This window comes from Poecilia mexicana, unplaced genomic scaffold (assembly GCF_051168715.1).
Source record: "Poecilia mexicana isolate PSO_F unplaced genomic scaffold, ASM5116871v1 scaffold_3, whole genome shotgun sequence".
NCBI lineage: Eukaryota > Metazoa > Chordata > Actinopteri > Cyprinodontiformes > Poeciliidae > Poecilia > Poecilia mexicana.
In genome coordinates, this window is record NW_028263372.1 from 16,741,385 (window position 1) to 16,759,969 (window position 18,585).

The 18,585-nt window shown below is 37.4% G+C and overlaps 1 protein-coding gene across 2 annotated transcripts in view; it reads left to right on the forward strand.

Moving 5' to 3' along the window:
• The window catches only part of gpc5a (glypican 5a), a 135,959-nt gene extending 117,869 nt beyond the window's left edge, over window positions 1-18,090 (forward strand). For both annotated transcript variants that reach the window (XM_088004238.1, XM_088004240.1), the window contains exon 10: window positions 16,479-18,090. In XM_088004238.1, coding sequence (XP_087860364.1) covers window positions 16,479-16,633 — 155 coding nt within the window. In that variant the 3' untranslated portion in view covers window positions 16,634-18,090. The remainder of the gene's footprint in view (window positions 1-16,478) is intronic.
• The last annotated feature ends 495 nt before the right edge of the window (window positions 18,091-18,585 follow it).

An 18,585-nucleotide genomic window follows, 5' to 3' on the forward strand; every position in this document is an offset into this window, starting at 1 on the left:
AAATGCCTATCATGGTGCCCACTAAAGCATAACAAATGTGTCCAGTTTGAAAGTTTTCATGCTGTTCTGGGCTCGTTTGATCTCGTATAACATCCTTGCAGTTTTCTTCAGATTTCTACATTTTGATACTGCATTTTAGTTTTAGTCAATCAAGAAAGGTGACTGATACATCCTACCAATATGTTGATGCTGTTTATAATTTTACAATCAAACTTCACTGCAGTCTTGTTCAACAACCTAAGCACTTTATAATGATCAGCTGGGGAGAAATCCATGTGTTTGTTTTTTGATTAACCAAAGGGTAAATCAAATTCATCTGAGATCATTAAAAATATAAAGTATGAGTGACAGGAGCAGTGAGAAACATTATGAACTGAGTTATAATGACTCAGCATGAAAGGATTGTATCAAAAGGAAACACAGAGCTATAAATCACATTGGCCATATTTAGTAGAAAACTAAAGTTATAATTTCAACAAAAATAATCCAACACCAGATGTAGGAGATGGTGTACATGAGTTGTTTTCTACTACACTGCAAAGTTGACCTCTAGGTGTTCAGCTACACATTTTGACTTTGAAGTGAAATGGTGACTCTTGGCCACTGCAGCGTAAATTTACCAGAAATAGTGCAGATGTTAAAAAGACAACAAAAATAAGGGAAAACAATAGTTTTACACTGCGTTTAGGTGTGAGCAATAGGATGTCACGACCAGCTAACAGGGGAATATTGTGATCAATTTTGAGGAGAGTGGAAAACATTGGTTTTGCAATGTTTCTGGATAAATCCACCCTAGAAAGTGACTCTAAATCAATGTGGATGCTGCAATAGCTTAAATACAAATAAAGCAACCAGATGTACGATTAAACGTGTGCAACACAAACACAACAAAATTGCGCCTATTTTTACCTTCATCTCGGCTGTTACGACTGATTTGTTTGGCACAGCTGCTGGTTTTAATTCCCAAGAATTTGTTAGAACTGACTGAGAAAAAAAATAGTCAATTACACAGTTTCCACAACCAAGTAGTTTTCCAAAGTTGTTGTGAAGTAAGATTTTCTTTGTGCTCTCACAGAACTGTCTTGTTGTGAGGAGGGTGACTGAGGAAAAAGTTTGCGAAGCCTTTAATGCCCTCATTTATAGTTGGAGTTCTTTGTGAAGCCAGAGATGAAACAGCTGGATGACCCTGTGCTGTTTAAAAGCAGCCGAGGTTAGTTTGTGGTTGCAGGACGCTGACTTGTGAGCCGATGTTTGCTACAAAAAAGAAGGGTAAGGCCGAGAGGAGGAAGTTTGCAGAGACCTTTACCAGCATGTCAGTTTGATCAGCTCTGTACGATTTCTTTTCCTTTGTGGAAAAACGGAACTGTGTATGAAAAATTTAGTACATCCCGACTTTTTGTTAACACTGTCTGACTTTATCTGATACAATATTAAGTGGGTTGAGTATTGCTTATTATTCTCGAAGGATGTTGTTTGTTTCTTGCTTTTTGGAGGTTTGGCTTTTCTCCGTGGACTTGGATAACGATAAAACATTATGTTTGGCCAGCAGTATTCTTTTTTTATTTGTGTTTTGTTCAGTGTATCTTCAGTAATAAAAATAAACAAAACTAGTACATTTGTTTATAATTTCCCAGAGGCACAGACCAATGCAGCAACTTGCTTCTGCCCTTTGCAATCAATCCATTGTCCAAATAGTTTTTCTTTTTCTATCTAACAACTGACTGACAACATAAGAAATTGTTGCACAAATTTATTTTCACCATTGATTCTATGTGATGTAGCTTTGGGTTTAGTAGTATTTTTTTTTTTTTAAGTTTCCTTTATTTTCATTTTTTATATGAAATAATTTGTTTAACCTAAGATTCTTTTTGCACTTGCATTGTGATTGTAAGTCTCATGCCTCTTGTTTGCACAAACCTTTGCTTTCTGAAACTCAAGAGGTGAAGTAAAGGTGTGGACACAGAGAGGATGCTGAGCTTTGGCTTTTCCAAGCTGATTTGTATTCTGCCTGTGTGTGCAACATGAGAGTGAGTGACTGGTGGTCAGAGCCCCTGTATTGACTGCTCTGAGGATGTAATAGAGGCTGGGGGTGATGGGATCCTGGACATGCACACCCTCTTCTGTGGCGGGTGGATCGGAGCCATATGGGATAAAACCAGGGCACTTAATCATTTCTCTGGCTCCATGCAGAGAGGCACTAGGCCTTCTTTTTCAGAATAATGCTCCTGCCTTAAATTAGATCTCATTGATCCTGCTTTTCTTTATACGAGCACAAGCAGGATGGATGCCGGTTTTAATGGAGGTCAAAACAGAGATTTAGAAATACTTTAGCTTTAAGTATAAGAGGTAGAGGAAATAAGGTGAAACAGAGATAGAGCCGCTTTAAGGTGATTTGGCTTTTAAGAGTTTATAGGCAGTCTCTCTAAAGAGGGAACAAATGTGTCTTTATTGAACTTAATGCCAAGGCAAAGATGCAGACACACTTACTTGTTTTACTTTGCCCATCTGGTAAAATAACTACCACAAAAAACTCTCCTGTTACAATATCAAATAGCATCCATACATATATAACTTGGTTTATAAAGACACATGTGTCTGTTGAAAAATCTGCTCAATTTCTTACCATTTTCTATAAACTTAAAAAATGCATGTATTTTCATCTAGACATTGGATTGGGTCTAGGACTGGTGTTGCTTCATAGCTCATCTCATCTTCCTTCTCCTTTTCAAACAGAAAAGTAGTGGTAAACAAATGATTTTGTTCTTGATTATGTATGCACATGTTTTCTCTGTCTTACTGATTGATTTTTGAAATACCTGTTTGAAATAAATAAATCGGTAACAGTTTATTCGAAGGGGTGTGCATAAGACTGACATAACACTGTCATAACATGACATAACACCTGTCATGAACATGAACGAGTCTTTATGAATGTCTGTGACTGTTGTCATGAAGTGTCATTCGGTAAATAATGATACTTTTAATTCAAAGTTGCTTTAAAAGTTGCATTAAAAGTCCATTAAAAATGCCAACTTTGCATGATTTTGTAAATAATGACAATTTAATGCAAAGTTGGCATTATTAATGGACTTTCAATCTTATCAGTCAGTCTTATTCGTCAAATAAAGTGTTACCAATAAATCAAACGAAGACAAGACAAAAGCATCAGCTCAGGTTCCAACCTTCAGATTATTTATTTATTTATTTATTTATTTTTGCATTGTGTTGTCCTAATTAGTGGTACATTGATTGTTTTTTTTTTATGTACACTCGACAAGGAGTAACACCTCAAATCACTTTAAAATAGAAAAGTTGTAGTGTTTGACATCTGTTGTTACTGAATTCAGTCCTATTTAATGTTTGTGTTCATCCTATGATAAATTAGGATTATAAATTATATCAATAAAGTATTGATACACTTTATTTATCAGAAAGTATATGATGCTTTATGACTGAATTAGTGAACTTCTGAAAATATGTCACCGTAAATCTTGCAGCATAATTTACAATTAATAAGAAATATGTTAACCTTTAGCTTGGTGACAATGCAAAGATAGTGCCACTGTTAAAGTAAAAACAATTATGCTGAGGAAATATCTCAGGTGTAGTGAGAAAACAGCTGATTATAATAATAAATAAATATTGGCAAACAATGTCATGCCATATCATAATTTTACACTAAAAACTGCATTCACATTATTCAATTTGGTCATAACACTCGAAGCAGATTGGACATTAAGTGAAAGCAGTTTGAATTAATTACACAAATGTATCTTGATTGAAGAGAAAAAAAATGTAAAAATCTGCTCTCCTTTTATAAGCTGTCATAAACACAATGATCAGGACAGCTTTTGGCTGTTAAACTTATTATAGAGACAAATTATACCTTTGCAACACAAGCAATGATCCAATCAGGTAAGACGCCTTACGAGATGGTAAATTCACAATCACTGAACAACCAAATAAACAATCAAGTCATAGATAACAGAATAATTTACCAAAAAGACAGTTTTATAAGTTATTTGTCTCTTATTTATTAGCTGTTTGTTTAAGTTACAAAATGATTTTGTTGTTGTTGTAGGAGACTGACCCTTTCACCATTGGAGAATTCACATAACACACACACAAAAAAAAGATCTAATAAATCCAAATATTCTTTAAATAATTTAAAGAAATTTACCATCTTCTAAAGTGTGTGTGCATGTGTGTTTACAGTACATAGATTTACTGTGTGTGTGTGTGTGTGTGTGTAGGTGTGCGCATGCGTGTGTGTTATCCTGTTTTGGTTTAATTCAGCTTAAAAAATCCTTTGGCTCTGATTGAGGTGCCAGAAATGCAAAACTGACACAGCCTGATTGTGTCATCATTCAGAAAAAGAATGAGGAAGGGAATCGAGAAAAATAGCGAATGCAGTGGATCAATCATTAGGAACTGGTAATTTATTAAACACTGAAATTGTACAGATAATGCAGATGAATGAATTCACAATGAGTTACAAAATGATGCAGTTTTTGCTGACAAAGACTTAATTTATTCTGTTGTCTGTGGGTGTCTGAGTGTAATTGAGAGGGCACCCGGCTCAGAGCTGAATAGAATTAATGTGTGAGAATGGGACCACTGAGCTTTCTCTTCAAAAGGTCTCAGGTGGTTTCTCTTTGCCTTGCTTTTCTCCTCAGCTCATTTTTCCCCCCTTTGTAAACAAATCCACTGAAGCAGAAACAACTGGGAAATATTCATGTCTGTATGTATGTATCCTGGCTGTCATGCTCTATATGGCTGTATAGATTCAGCTTTTCCCTGATCCCTGAAGTAGCTTAACACTACACATTAAAAGCCTGTCAGGGTGTGTGGTTGTGTGTGTGGAGGATTGGGGGCAGGGGGTGTCTTTATTATGTATGTAGGAACATGACTGCCTGTCTGGTTGACATTGTGGCAAACCTACAATACATAGTGTGTATTGTTGGAAGAAAAAAAATCTGACACCATCTGGTAGTGAAGCAAGATGTGAATATATTTTTTGGAGATGTGATGTTGACATATATTCATATAAGACTGTTGAATATAATATGCATGATATACAAGGAATAGAGGCATTGACTTGTGTATTTATGTCCCCCAAACTTATTTCTGAAATTTATTCTTTGTCTTTATCAGCCTTTACTGACAAGCTAATGGAAATACATGATCACAGAGGGTAAAAAATAAAGTAGGATAATGCGATAAATAAATAATAATAATAAAAAAATGCTAAATGAAATGTATAAATTCAGGTATAAGACTGACAAAATGACAGAAATAAAGAGCATTGTACAAAGATATAATGAATAGAAACATTTTATCATTTAATGGACAAATCAGAAGAAATTATATCAAATTCAAGAAAGACACACAATACGAATGTCTGTGAAACTTTCAGAGCTGTAAGAGGCATCTGCTCATTTTCTGACTACTTATGATAATAGTCAGTTCTTAAGTAAAGAAAGGATTGATTCTTTATATTAAAACATGCTTTTAGAAGATAATTCACTCAATTTTATACAAGGAAGTGGAAAAAAACAGGCAATCTCACCAGAACACTTTACAGAAATCTGCATCTCATAAACTTAGAGCAACTACATGATACATGTCAAACGTGAGAGTTTTTAACATGAGCAGAAAAATATACTTTGAACTAGGAGAAATGTGGCTCCTTCTGATCAAACAGTCCACTGGACACTCCAGACATGTCCAGTGGACACCCGGTGCACATCACCCTTTGAACATGTCCGCCATTAAACACCATTATAAAAACACACAAAAAAAAGACTTACCTAACTGGTGTTTCCAACAGGAGATCAATCTGTATCAAAGATCTGGATGTAGCGTTTTATTTGCATCTTCCGTGTTTATAGTTGTGGTACTTTGATGAGTTTTGAAAGCCTTATAATTTTTCCTAGTTAAAAACACAACCAGAACCAAATGAGCAGAAGCAGCATTCAGCTTCTATGCACCACAAATTTGGAACAAACTTCCAGAAAACTGTAAAACAGCTGAAACACTGGGTGCCTTTACATCTCAACTTAAAACCCACCTGTTTAGAGTTGCTTATGGCTAAATTAGGGTTAGAGTGCGGGTTTTGATGTCTTCGATGCTTTTAATGTTTTTATCTTTACTTTTAATGATGTAACCCCCCCCCCTACCCCCTGTCGGAGAGGCGCGGGTCACAAAAATCCATGTAGGACAGCGAAGTCCTAGCGCAAAATTTCGTGTGACACGTGGACGGAGCCTGGTGCTGCAAGGTTGGAGACCTTGTCCTGTTAGGCGACGAGGCCCGGATAATACCTGTGTTAAACGGACGGCGGAGTCCAGCGACGACAGGCGCTTCAATTACGTAACAAAAGTATGATTGTGAGAGAGATTGGAGGTGTAAATACGTTTAACTGAAGTCCTAAAGCGGTGTGGGTTTTAATGTTTTTATCTTTTTTTTTCAAAAATATATTTCTCTTTCTTACTGTTTATTCAATGTCATGCTGTTTTTTTTATTATGTAAAGCACTTTAAAATGCCTTGCTGCTGAAATGTGCTACACAAATAAAATTTGATTGATGGATTGATTGATTGTTCCAGAGCATACAGAACTCAAATTACATGTTTATATACTAAGCATATAAATATGACATTTTTGTTTTATTTATGACATGAATATATTGTCATTGTCTAGATCTGCTCATCTAAACAAGAGTTTCAATGAAGTGCTTTAAAAACATCTATTTTTCTAATATTTTGTGGTGAAATGTTAACCTGAAGCCAATGGATACATATCATTTCTATTGTGGATTTTTCTTTATATCTTTAGATGAAGGTATTGCGTACGTACGGAAACAAGTTTAGGTTTGACAAGCACTAATGTAACTTTGCCACATGCATATTTTCACACTCTGAAGTCCCAGAGTGAAATATCTTCTTTCAAGATATTGCTAACAAAACTTCTATTCAAGACAAAAGCTGTCATCTGTTAGAATTTATTTTGGATTCATTTTCTGGATTAATATTTACTCAGAAATCGCCTTTGAGCCAGTGGTTTGAGCCATTGTTTACTCATCCGCTTAGCATCAAAGTACATGGTAACATTTTGGAAGAAAAGGATTAGAAAATTGAGTCGCTGCTTTTTGATTGCGCTTTTCTGTAATGCTGTGGCCTAATCCTTTCAACTTTACTTGTTCACATCATATTAAAAGGATTCAGTTGTCTGGTTTATTTATTAGGGAAAACATTAGATCCTATATAAATGCTTGTTTTCTCCAAAACCTGTCTCCAACTTATAATTGAAATCATTTTAATGAAGGTGATTTCCTCAACCGAGAACAAGCGGGAACCCTGGTGATATTGTGCACACTCAAACTGCATGTAGTTTCCCATGAGTAACATTTTTGGAAGGCCTTTTAGAGTCAAAGGAAACATGTACACATCAGAGGGCACCTTTCAATATTATCGGGCCAAGCTTTATGCTGATGAATAATTTTGTAAGTATTCACAACACTTTTTATATTTTGTCACGTTACCACCACAAGCTTTAATGTGTTTTAGTGGAATTTTGTGTTCTAAATCAAAGCAAAGCAATGCATAACTGTGGAGAAGAAGGAAACGCTTAAGTGGTTTACAAGATTATTACAAAACAAATGCATTTGCTTGCAGCCCCCCTTTACTCTGGTAACTCCAAATAAATCCCAGTGTTACCAATTGCTTTCAGAAGTGACCTAAAAATAAGGTTCATTAGTGTGTGATGTACTCCCAGTATAAAGGCAGCTGCTTTGTGAAGGCCTCAGAGGTTTGTTGAACAACATTAGGCAACAGCATCAACAAGACCAGGGACCTGACAGACATGTGAGGCTTTGAGAAACTCAAAGATCACTAATCAGTCCATCATCAGAATATTACAACTACAAACCTACCAAGTTAAGGCCTTCCACCTAAGTTGACAGGTGGGGCAATGAGAAAAATGGCCAACGTCCCTCCAGTAAATCTGGAGAAGTTGCAGATGTCCAAACATCCGGTGACAGAATCTCCTGACCGGACAACCATTAGCACTACACTGCACAAATCTGGCCAATATGGAAAAACCACGTGGACACAGCAACATGTCAAAAACTTTCAAATGAGACAAAATTTAACTTTTTGTTTCACATGTACAACTCTAAAGCTAACACTATACTTCACCCTAAGCACACACCACCTCAGGAGTAAAACATACTGATGGCAGCATCATGCTCTGAGAATTTCTTTATACATCAGGGACAGCAGAAATCACATCAAAGTTTATTTGAAAGCTCATACACGGCAATCCTGCAAGAAAACCTCTGGAAGGCTTTAAGAGAGTTGACACTAGAGAGCAGATCTTCACTGTCCTGAAGAACAATGTTCAGCCATTGACACAATGTGAAGCTTTAGATCGAAGCCTTGTTTGATCTGAATACAAGCACTCAGCACACGTTTCTTATCTTTACTTGTAAAAATGCTGAAAACTATGTATGTGAATTTTGTGATTTGTATTGGTCTATTCCTTAATCAACTAAAATGTAGTATTTTGTTAAATGAATAATATTGAAAAAGGTCAAGGGTGGGAATACACTGAAACAAAGACTTGATTTTGGTTTTGTTGGGAAAAGATTGTTAGTCTTATGCTCAATAAACATAACTACTGAGGATATTGTACTTCTGATGAAAGCATTTTTTTTATTACCTTTACATTTTAAAGATTTTACTGTTTGGACTTGCAATTAAGCAAATGTGTTGTCTTGAAAAAGCTCTGCAGTCATCCTTTTTCAGTAATGACCAGAGGTGTTTACAAAGAGTCCAGTTAACGTTTTCATTTGTTTGTCATGTTTTTCTTAGATCCATATTTGAACTGTAGAAGAGCTGTGTATGCATATGTAGGATACGTCTACCTACTGTTTTCCAATAGACAGTAGGCTAACGGTCTACTTTTGTATTTCAGAAAATCAAAGCTTTTTGTGGACCTACCAAAAAGGTAGGTCCACAAAAACACAGTCATTCGGATGTGTTTTTTGCCTTGCATTTCTACAGAATAAGGGTGAAAATGTTAATAATTATATCCCAAGTACAGCGATGGTAAGCTAGAAAAACAATCTACGAAATAAGAACTGTGTAGTTTTGGTCAAGTAAGCTTTCCATTGTCTTTGGGTTTTTCTTCACTAAAATGGAGGTGTAATAATGAATCCCAAAAAAATCCCCGTTGTACAGTGTCTGCTGCTTGTAGCTGCTGTCACAGCCACATAAATCACTACTCATAAAACATCTGCATCTGCAGTAAAATCAACATTTTGGGTGCTTCTGTAATTATGTTCAGACAGGGAATTCAGACTGGGGTTGTGGCAATATTACGCTCTAAATGTGTCACTAAATAAGATATTTTATGTTGAATTTACAACAGAAAACTATGGTTTTTCATGCTCCGAATGTGAGACTTGCTTTATCATGTCATTTATTGTGCAGCTTGATTAGTGTACCGTTTAATTTATTCAACTGGATCAACAACAAGCTGCAGCTTTTGAAAAAGATGGGTAATGAGCTGAATGTTTCCATGTTGGATAATTCTTCTCAATAATAAAACTCAGGGAGGGTGTGTTTGGCAAGTAATTTCTAAAACTCATACAGAAACACAAAAAATAGTGTAAATTATATATATATATATATATATATATATAATTCCCCTCTCACCCTCCGTGGGTGGTCTCTTTCATCCTCTGAGCTCGGGTCCTCTACCAGAGGCCTGGGAGCTTGAGGGTTCTGCGCAGTATCTTGGCTGTGCCTAGAACTGCACATTTCTGGACTGAGATGTCTGATGTTGTTCCTGGGATCTGTTTGAGCCACTGCTCCAGTTTGGGGGTGACTGCCCCGAGGGCCCCGATGACCACAGGCACCACTGTGGTCTTCACCTTCCAGGCCTTCTCCAGTTCCTCTCTGAGGCCCTGGTATTTCTCCAGTTTCTCATGCTCCTTTTTCCTGATGTTGTGGTCACTTGGTATTGCTACATCCACCACAACGGCTTTCCTCTGTTCTTTATCCACCACCACAATGTCCGGTTGGTTCGACATTACCATCTTGTCTGTCTGGATCTGGAAGTCCCACAGGATCTTAGCTCGGTCATTCTCCACCACCTTTGGGGGTGTCCCCCATTTTGACCTCGGGGCTTCCAGTCCATATTCTGCACAGATGTTCCTGTACACTATGCCCGCCACTTGGTTATGTCGTTCCATGTACGCTTTCCCTGCCAGCATCTTGCACCCTGCTGTTATGTGCTGGACTGTCTCAGAGGCCTCCTTGCACAACCTACACCTTGGGTCTTGTCTGGTGTGGTAGATCTGAGCTTCTATTGCTCTGGTGTTTAGGGCCTGTTCCTGGGCGGCCAGGATGAGGGCCTCCGTGCTGTCCTTGAGTCCAGCTTTCTCCAGCCATTGGTAGGATTTCCTGATATCAGCCACTTCAGTTATTTGTCGGTGGTACATCCCATGTAGGGGCTTGTCTTCCCATGATGGTTCCTCCAGCACCTCGTCCTCTGTTCCCCATTGCCTGAGACATTCGCTGAGCACATCGTCCGTTGAGGCTTTGTCCTTGATGTATTTATGGATTTTAGATGTTTCATCCTGGACAGTGGCTCTCACACTCACTAGTCCTCTGCCTCCTTCCTTACGGCTCGTGTACAGTCTCAGGGTGCTGGATTTGGGGTGGAACCCTCCATGCATGGTTAGTAGCTTCCGAGTCTTAACATCCGTGGCCTTCATCTCTTCCATTGGCCAGCTAATTATTCCGGCAGGGTATCTGATTACTGGTAAGGCATAGCTGTTTATTGCACGGATCTTGTTCTTGCCATTGAGCTGGCTTCTCAGGACTTGCCTTATTCGTTGGAGGTATTTGGCTGTGGCTCCTTTCCTTGTGACCTCATCGAGGTTGCCATTTGCTTGCTGTATTCCCAGGTACTTGTAGCTGTGCTCTATGTCTGCTATCGTTCCCTCTGGGAGTGAGACCCCTTCTGTGCGGACGACCTTCCCTCTCTTTGTAACCATCCGGCCACACTTCTCTAGTCCGAATGACATCCCAATGTCAGTGCTGTAGATCCTGGTGGTGTGGATCAGTGAGTCGATGTCTCGCTCGCTCTTGGCGTACAGCTTGATGTCATCCATGTAGAGGAGGTGACTGATTGTGGCCCCATTCTTAAGTCGGTATCCGTAGCCAGTCTTGTTGATGATTTGGCTGAGGGGGTTCAGGCCTATGCAGAACAGCAGTGGGGACAGAGCATCTCCTTGGTATATGCCAAGGATATATGGTATATGCCTTGGTATATATATATATATATATATATATATATATATATATATATATATATATATATATATATATATATATATATATATATAGTTTAAATCTGCAACATCTTTTTGTGCCTCTGCAGTTGTTAGATATTTTTCACGAAGCAGTTAGCAAGCTATTGATCATTGTTTGTCCAAGCCATCAGGATCCAGCTTATATTGATTTTTTTTCCCGTTGTAGGGATTCACTTCCTGACACATGTCTCTCCTCAGCCTGAGGACCTTTTCAAACAGCCTAACCTCTCTGCAGCCAATTTACCAAAACATGTAATTACAGACCAATTTCTCAAATCTTTCATTTTTGAGTCCCCCCCAAAAAAGGCAAGGTCATTTTAGCTGTTTTTCAGCTTTTAATGATTGGAGACCAAATTCACCATTTAATGAGTCATAGCAAGAAATGTGCTACCTCTGCTGGGTTATTATATTGAAGATGTAGTTGTTCTTTTAGAGAGGTAATATATTCCTTCGTCTGGACCTTCATTATGATCTATAAAGTCAACCCACTTAGAGCCAGAACAGTCTGCATTGATGGCTGTGTATAATAATAGCTGCAGTGCAAAGTCAATACAGTGTGTGTGTGTGTGTGTGTGCGTGTGTGTGTGTGTGTGTGTCAGAGAGCTATTAAGTAACATGTATTTGTTTGTGCCTGCCAAATGAGAATGGCTGCATTTGTTACATGTTATTTTGAGAAATTATTTCATGAGTTTAAAGATTATTTTTCACACAACTGGGTGTTACATTGCAGAAATATTATTTATTTTTTGAACATCTTCAGTTTTTTTTCTAACAACTTTACCTTTGTAGATTGTACCGTTTGTCATTATAACTACTGTATGCTAGAAATATATAATCTTATGTGATTTTAAATTGCCTACTTTTTGTTTACCGTATATTACCTAATTCCTACTGTGGTGGTTGCATTGTTTCACAGTGGATTATGTCACAGCAATTTCTATGAAGATACATAGAGACGTTCAGATAAGACCATTTCTGATCTGAGCCCACTCAGTTCAGAAATGGTGTCCAAACACATAAGAATAAGGGTTTTGGTGTCATCTTGGTTGCAGCTATCTGAATGTGGTCATAATAAGACAGATTCTAAGAGAAACCACAAATGCTAAACATGGACTGTTGATGAATTGATAAATAAGTGTAAGCAGTGATTAATTATGAGATATGTACCTGCCTTCGCTTTCAACACAGCACTTTATAATCTAAAATGAATGAGTCTAATACCTCATACCTGTCATACCATTTGGCGTCTACCTTGGGTTACAGTGATGTTGGAAGATATGCAGGTAGCTTTGGCATCATCTTCCTATGTCTGCAGCATGCACAGTTTCATCTCCCACTGAACCAGCCTGTCACACATTATTTTGGATGTGTTGCATGAGCCTTTCTACTCAGAGATGCCACGTAAGTGCAACTGGTGCAAGTGGAAATGTCTGACTAAGAATTAGCAACCTACACATAAGACCATTAAGGTTTTACTAGCAGCAGAGTGACATGACCCCAGCTAATAACTGGGGGCAAAATATTCAGGCTATACATTTTTTTTTAAACTCCCAACATACAAGGAAAAATGTTTCAGGAGCTTAACGTTAATATTCTTCAGAAAAGATCTCCATTGTGCAGCTGACTCCTTATGTGTCTGAGTCAGATAGTGAAAGTAAATTAGAGTGGTTATATATCTAAGTCATTTCATAATTGGTTTATTGTTAATAACAATTTGTAGTTTTTGTTTCTGTGTTATTTTATTTTATTTTTTTACTCCCTGGTCTTTCATTTAACCATCAAATGCATTGTTGTTTATTTGCTTTCTTATTGGCTATCTGAGTATTCAGTTTGCAATAACAGTATGGTATTTTTTCTTATGTTCTAAGTTTCAGTCAGTCTACTTGTTTTTGTTGTTATAATTAACCTTGTGTGGATTTGCATGTTTCCATTTGCCTGTTACTTTGCCGCTCTATTCTATTCTATTCTATTCTATTCTATTCTATTCTATTCTATTCTATTCTATTCTATTCTATTCTAAATTAAGAGGTCATGCTCATGGGTTTGGTTGAGGTTCACACAAACTGTCAAGCAGTTAAAATAAGAGTATTATCTGTGAGTTGCATAGTTTATTCATTATAACAGATACTCAGCCATTCTGTCTAGAGCTCGTTGCTGCATTATAAACATTGTATCTTCAGTAAAAGGAGCCCAGTGAAGGCCACAGTTTAGTGCTTTTGGGTAAAACCTGTCAGTGAGCTGTATGCTATCCTTGGAGCTCTGTGGTATGCAATCAATAGGCAGTTGACTGGACAACATGATCATCTGCTTTCACAACAGGTACCAATCTTTCTAAATAAATGATACATGCAGAAATGACACATTGAATCTGGTGAGAAATGTGTCATTGTGTGTGTTTTTGCTGGACTTGGCACTTTATAAATATTTGTTTGACATCATGTAAATTACATAATCACTGAAGTAGATTACAGCATATATTTAGGATTGTTGTTTGTCTTTTCAAACTGATGTAACTGCTTTGGATCCTGCTCTGGGTAAAAAGAATTACGCTCCATTTGTGCCACACCATAAAAAGTGGAATTGAATCCATAGAGTACAAATGGCATCTACAGCTGGTCTTATTTTTTTCTGCCACCGAGATAAACTTTGATAGGAGAGCTGGAAGGGTGTGGGTGAGACTAATTCAGCCCATGACAGACTTATGACCCTTGGGCCTAAGTGAGAAACTCCAGAATCCTTGAGCAGCTGGTCATCTATTTGGGTTCAACCTCACTCCTTCCCCCAGGGGAAGAAAATCACAATGAAGACTGAGGCTTCATCAGCAGGGTTAAAGAGGATGCTCTATTTCACACAGCAGGGTACACAGAATTTCTCCCCTCCAGCCCTAAAGGCCTCCAAAGACATGTAAACAACAAGATGGATGTTGACTGCTGGTGTGGTGCAGCTGTCTGACTTGATGTCTGCTTAGGTTTAACATAAATACGTGGAGGTGTTTGAGTTCATGGCCAGGTAATCCGGGGAATAAATTTCAAAAGTTAAAGAAAAAAAAGGAATAAATCGGTTACTGTTCATGTTTAAGGCTTCCTGATCCATTTTCCTGTGTCACAATAAATCTGTGTATTGAATTGTTTTATTGATTGCAGTTCTCTAACATTAGAACCGGAGGCGATATTGATTCATTGTTTTAAAATGTTTATATGGAAACCAGTCGTGATGGCTTGACGCTGACTTTTACTCCGTTAGCTTAAGAAAAGAACAAACAGGTGGATTCTACCCACAGAAAGAAAAGACAACAAATCCTCCATCTCTTGAACTACTTTCACGACTCTAGTTTGTGAGGCTATTGAATGGGCTTTAACACTTTTAACACCTTGCCATAAACACTCTGTGTCTGTTGACACAAAGATGCACCCAGGATGCTCTCTGCTGCATCTCTGGGGGACGAGATGGAGGATGAAGGTGCCCTGTGGTTGCATCAGCTCGCTATTTATAGGGTAGTGGAAAATTAACAGACTCCCCTAATGGTTTAACAGAGGCGCTAATGTATTGCAGCTGCAAAAGATGTATGAGGCATTATTGCTGCAGTTGTAATTAAGAACGAAATGAAAAACATAACATATCCAGCATAAGTTGCTCCACGTAACGCCACCTAAATTCCTTGTGTGGGATTTGATAGAATATATAATGCCGTCTTCACTCAAATTTTAACCTTGACCTTGAATGCTTTCACAAGTGTCTTAGGGTTGTCTCAGTTTTCTGACTATTTTGTTTGGTCTGAAGTAAAGTTGCAAGGGTGAAACATCCATTTTGCCAGGAAATGAATTAAATTTTGTTTAAAAAAAAGAAGAGATGGTCTTGGTCTGCAGTACATTGCAACTTGGTTAGGTAAATTTTTGTTTTTTTATATAACTTCGTTTTAGGAAATTGGACTGGAGACAGAAAATCGAAAGAAGGAAAAAGAAAATGGAGTGACAGAACATCATAAGGAAACACAGAGGCACACAGAACAAACAATACACATACTCACACTCCTGAGAGAAATGTAGACTAGCCTATTAACCTAATATTCATATTTGTGGACAGTTTGAGAAAGCCACATATGCTTGGGGAGAACATATAAAGAAAACCTTAACAACTGTGCCACTGTCCAGGATGTAGTTATGTAGCAAAATCATTTTTTTACCCAGTCAATCATTTTAGGATGCTTGACTATGTCTACTCCTCTTCTCTGAGGTTCATTACAAACTGCACAATATCAACAAACTGTTGTTATAATGGGTGGAGCGGCGTGGTCTGGCTGCCCGACACAATTCCCATTGGTTAACTTTTATTTACAAAGCATTACTCAGACTTCTGCTGGCCTTTGTCTGTACTGGAATTGCACTGAGAAATATCGACTCCTATATTTTTTGCTCACAAAACTTGCTGCTGCTTTCTGTCCCATTTGTTTTGACTGAGTTGGGTAAGAAGGCTGTTGTTCACTCTGCTTCCTTATCCTGGAACTGACTACAGAAAATGTTGAAATTAACTGAATAAATCTCACCAACTTCTTTTTACCTCCAAACTAAAAGTTCTCCAGCCTGATTTAATAACATTTGCCAATATTTTTTCTTAAATAACTTGTCATTTTCTTTCAGTGCAATTTTTTCCTGCTTACATAGAGGTTGATTAAAAAAACAAACAGTATTTTACATGTCTTCATTAAAATATGCTTCCAGAGCATGAACATAGTGGTAGTTAGCAATAGTTTTAAAAAGGAGCTACTTCTCCTTGGAAAATAAGATCAAATCATCCAGCTGGTGCAGAGAGATAACCATACAAAGTTCTTATGTTCTATTTTTTTCTTGATTATTTTTGTATTTTCATGTTTTAGGAGGAAACCCAATTTTCATTTAACTGAACAAAATCTCACAGAGAAGAAAAGAAAGACTTTCAAAGATGGACTCAAAGATAGACTCTGTTTCTTTATGATGTCTTTTGGCATGTACAAAACGTAAAACCGTCCTTGTCCTTCTAACATGTAAAATTGCAATGCATCCTAATGTCATGCTAATGAACATCCTTCAAACTGTAATTTCCATCTCTTCTCTCTCTGCAGTGAGACCAGATGTGACCAGTGATTACAAACATCATCATTATCATCATCCACCTGCCAAGGACTCAGAAATAGATGGCAAATCTCACAGCCTCAGACTGACTGGAGCCATCTGGGTCCTAGTATTGCCTTGCTTACATATGATCTCGGACTTGTAACAGCTGCGTTTTTGCTCCACTAAACATTAAATTTAGATGTTAAGCTTATCTACCCCAAGATGAGGAAGCCAGTGAACATCATTATGACAATATAATAATGACTTGGACAGAACTGGGCAGAGTGTGAAACTGCACATTCTGGCTTGAAAATACCAGTTATTTTTGATAAGGTAATAGGCAAATAATGACTTATTTATAATAAGAAAGATAAGACAATAGCAATGCTGTAAATGTTTGGTCTGAAATGAACTGTATTACTGTACATTTAGTAAATACTCTGTAAATATCTATGCATCATTGTACTTCTGCAAAATGCAGTACTTCTCAGTACAGTACAGATTTTTTTTTTATCTGTTTCTCCTGCAGTTGCAATATTTGTATATGGTGAAATTGAGTTTTTATAAAAAGGCTGTTATAACAATTAATCTGTATTAAAACTGGCACTTTTTTATGCAAGTGCATAAAAACACACTAAACTATGAGGTATGTATGAAATACCATTTTTTTCCCCTTTTATACTGTTGAAAATCAAAATTAAGTTATGCTTTATGACTTAAGCAACTGCGCAGTAATACAACTGCAAGGGTGAAAACTGCTGAAGAGTGGACAGGTGGAGACGGGGTGCATGTGGGAGAATTCATACCCCTTTCTTCTTTAGAAATAGATTAGTTTCCTCAGGAGTCTATTATCATCTTTCAAACTCAATCCAGCGGTGTCTTCATGGGCCTGGATGGGGGCTGATAGCTCCAGGAGCCAGGAGTGAGGAAAAATTTGATTGCTTCAACTTGCTTCCCGACTGCATAATACTGCTGTGTTGCTAACAGATTTCTGTGCCGATAAATGTAACAGAAGACTTGTTCCATGTTTTCCATGCATGTCTGGTCAATGACTGGGAGAGAAAAGCACTTGATGGTGGTAAAAGAAAGTGTATTTTTATTGGTTCAGAAGTGAGCACTGTTCAAACGAAATTAGAAGCTTTATTTTTACTTATATACAGAAATATATTTGGAGAAGCATGTCACACATTTAAGGACTTTTTGTCCGCTAAATATTGTTTATATATCTATTGTTTTTTCATGACATTTTAAGATAATGTACAAAATACAGATGATATGTTAATTATCCCCTCTCCAATGATTCTCTTTTGGTTAGATTCAGATGTGGCTTCAGTCAAATGTTTCTTTCTGTGTATTTTCCATTGGACACTGTCTGAGTCTGTTGTCAGAATTTGCTTCGCTGTTGGACTGCTACAGATATTTCAGCTTTAATCCGAGTATCATCGTTCCAACGGGACAGTAACACATAATGGATATTTTTAAAAGCCCAAAGAAGACAACGATTCCAGATGAGTTGAAGATGAGAAGTCGGCCATGTAGAACAGGACCAAAACAAATAGTAACAAGTCTTAGTGAAATGATGTTTGTCTCAACAGGACATGAGTAAAGGATTGCACTTCAGTCTCCAGCATCTTTCTTTTTGGCCTTCAGGATGACAACAGATGGGTTTAAGAAGAACAATTTCTGTTTTCCTGGTAGTCTGACTGCACTCAAGTCAAAGCTGCATCAGTAGAGACAAACACATGGCTATAAACACACAACTCAAGTTGATCTCTGAAGATTTCCATCAAAATTTCTCTCTGAAACCTCCAACTGTTCTCACATTTGCATATGTACACACATTCCCATTCTCCTAAGCCTAGTTTTGCCATTATGGTTTCAATTACAAAACTGAAACTCTTATTTTTGAAAAATAAGAACTGAGCTTATGCCACATTAGGTCTAAGGTCTGACTTCTCAAATTTAGGCTTGTGTCCCCTGGTGATCCCCGAAGCCCTGAGGCAGTCAAGGAAAATCTTCATATAAAACCCACAATGACTTTCCAGGTGTTTAAAAGTTGTTATTTCAGCCCTTGGAGACCAATTTTAACATTGTTGTTTTCATCTTTCAATTGCA